Raw genomic sequence first — 1,875 nt, 5'->3', positions numbered from 1 at the left:
ATATCATGAATTCCAAGGTTATTATTCCATGCCTGCAAATTTTGTCACAAAATTTAATACATTTTCTTTTATGTATACAAGGTTAGAACCTTCACCAGCAAAGCTTGGTACCTGGTAAGAAGAGCCACCAGCAAAGTTTGGTGCCTGGTTAGAACAGCCACCAGCAAAGTTTGGTACCTGGCCAGAACCGCCACCAACAAACCAAGGTGACCTGTTTATCTCATTCAGCAAATCCGTGTAGTTAACATTGCTACCAAACACACCTTTCTCCCTCAAACATTTGAAAACAGCATCAACAACAGCATTCACAACTTCATCTCTCATTGTTTTCCTATCTAAGAAGATCATTTGTTGTACCTTCAAACTGTGCTCATAATTCATTTCCTGTACCTTCAAACTGTGCTCATAATTCCTACGCTCTACCTCCCTAAAAATGTATTCTGCAGTCAGATTTTTCACATGAATCTTACTACACTCACCACCATCACTTTTACCTTCCCCTTGCGGCTTTGTTTTCATCTTTGGTTTACATTTTGCTTTCCCTTTCTGTTTTGCAGTGAGTTTTTCAGCTTTAGTCCTCAAACACGCTGTTATCAATGGTTGATTCTCCACACCGCCGTGCCAGTCTTCTTTCTTAAATTTGTGTCCTTCTTTAATCATTCTAGACATATACTCCACTGCAACATCTCCCGTCTCATCTTCACCCCATGAGTAGTCTTCCAGTTCTCCATCTTCATCACCATGTATAATGCTCTCCACCTTAAGCTAAAGCATAAATAAAATGAAACTTAACAAGTTAGGGGAAGCAACATAACTAACCACTTACCATGATGTTATGATTATTCACTTACACTTGGATCTAGCTCTGTTTCAAGGATGTTGGAATTGTGATAACACTTCAAGAAAGTCAATTCTAGAACATTGCGGTCACTAAGAGTAAGCTCATCTTTAGGGTCAGGAAGGTATTTTTCTAACAGAGGGACAACTTCCAGGATAAGAAGTTGGATGGCAAGAGTGAACCCATGAGTTGCTGCATGAGATTGGCTTAGCCTTTCCACAAGCTCTTCTACACTTTCAACTTGCCCGACACCAACTTTTACCATCTCCAAGGTCTTAGAAAATGACTTACGGCCCCATGGATATTTGACAAAAGTATCTAAATTTTTTAGCATGCCCACAACTTCATAAGTTGCTCTGACAGTAGAAGTGTCGCACACCAAAATTCCATCCACAATTACTAGGAGAGCCAGTCTCAACCTGCGCTGATAACCCATCTTTTCTTCCTCAGGCATCCTCTTGTCCAGCTTTAACATATCTACAATAGATTTTATAGTGTATGATTTCTTGGGTCCTATCAGAGTCTTAAAGTACGGTGGTGGAGAATTTGGATCCTCAGCATCAGGAGGATTTTGAGCTTCAGCAACAGTTTGACTTGTACCTTCAGGATCAGGAGGATTCTTCATATTATCAAGTGTTTCTTCACATCGATATGGTCCACAGTAGAGTCCTGTAATGAGTCCAAACTCTCTCAAAGAAAAACGGATGGGATGCCCCCCAAAAACAAACCACAGCTCTTCTTTTTTCTGAGTTACTAGTGACCTACATAGAAATTGATGCACAAGTTTCCCAGATAACGAACTTCTTCGGACTGGTAGGTCAAACAAACGACCAAAGCATGATTGTTTAAGCCACGCTAACTCCCGAGACCCATCTAACACTTCTACAAGATCAAGGAGATACTGAGGTCTGGAGTAGCAGTTAATACGGCCTGATAAAGGATAACGATCTGTGCAGAATAGCCGCGGAGGTAGGAGAGCGGCGTTAAACACTTCTTTCGCTTGTCTAGTAGGCTGTTTTCTCCTCTGGAGCCTGTAC

The 1,875-nt window shown here is 41.1% G+C and overlaps 1 protein-coding gene across 1 annotated transcript in view; it reads right to left on the bottom strand.

The window, feature by feature from the left end:
• Positions 1-46: 46 nt before the first annotated feature.
• Positions 47-1,875, bottom strand: part of LOC9298801 — a 2,614-nt gene continuing 785 nt past the window's right edge. The window contains exon 3 of the mRNA XM_021016641.1: positions 47-1,869. Within this exon, the coding sequence (XP_020872300.1) occupies positions 840-1,463 (624 nt within the window). The 5' untranslated portion in view covers positions 1,464-1,869 and the 3' untranslated portion in view covers positions 47-839. The remainder of the gene's footprint in view (positions 1,870-1,875) is intronic.

Source organism: Arabidopsis lyrata (assembly GCF_000004255.2).
Source record: "Arabidopsis lyrata subsp. lyrata unplaced genomic scaffold ARALYscaffold_211, whole genome shotgun sequence".
NCBI lineage: Eukaryota > Viridiplantae > Streptophyta > Magnoliopsida > Brassicales > Brassicaceae > Arabidopsis > Arabidopsis lyrata.
Note: the sequence above shows the minus strand (reverse complement) of the source record. Positions and strands in the feature narration are given on the sequence as shown.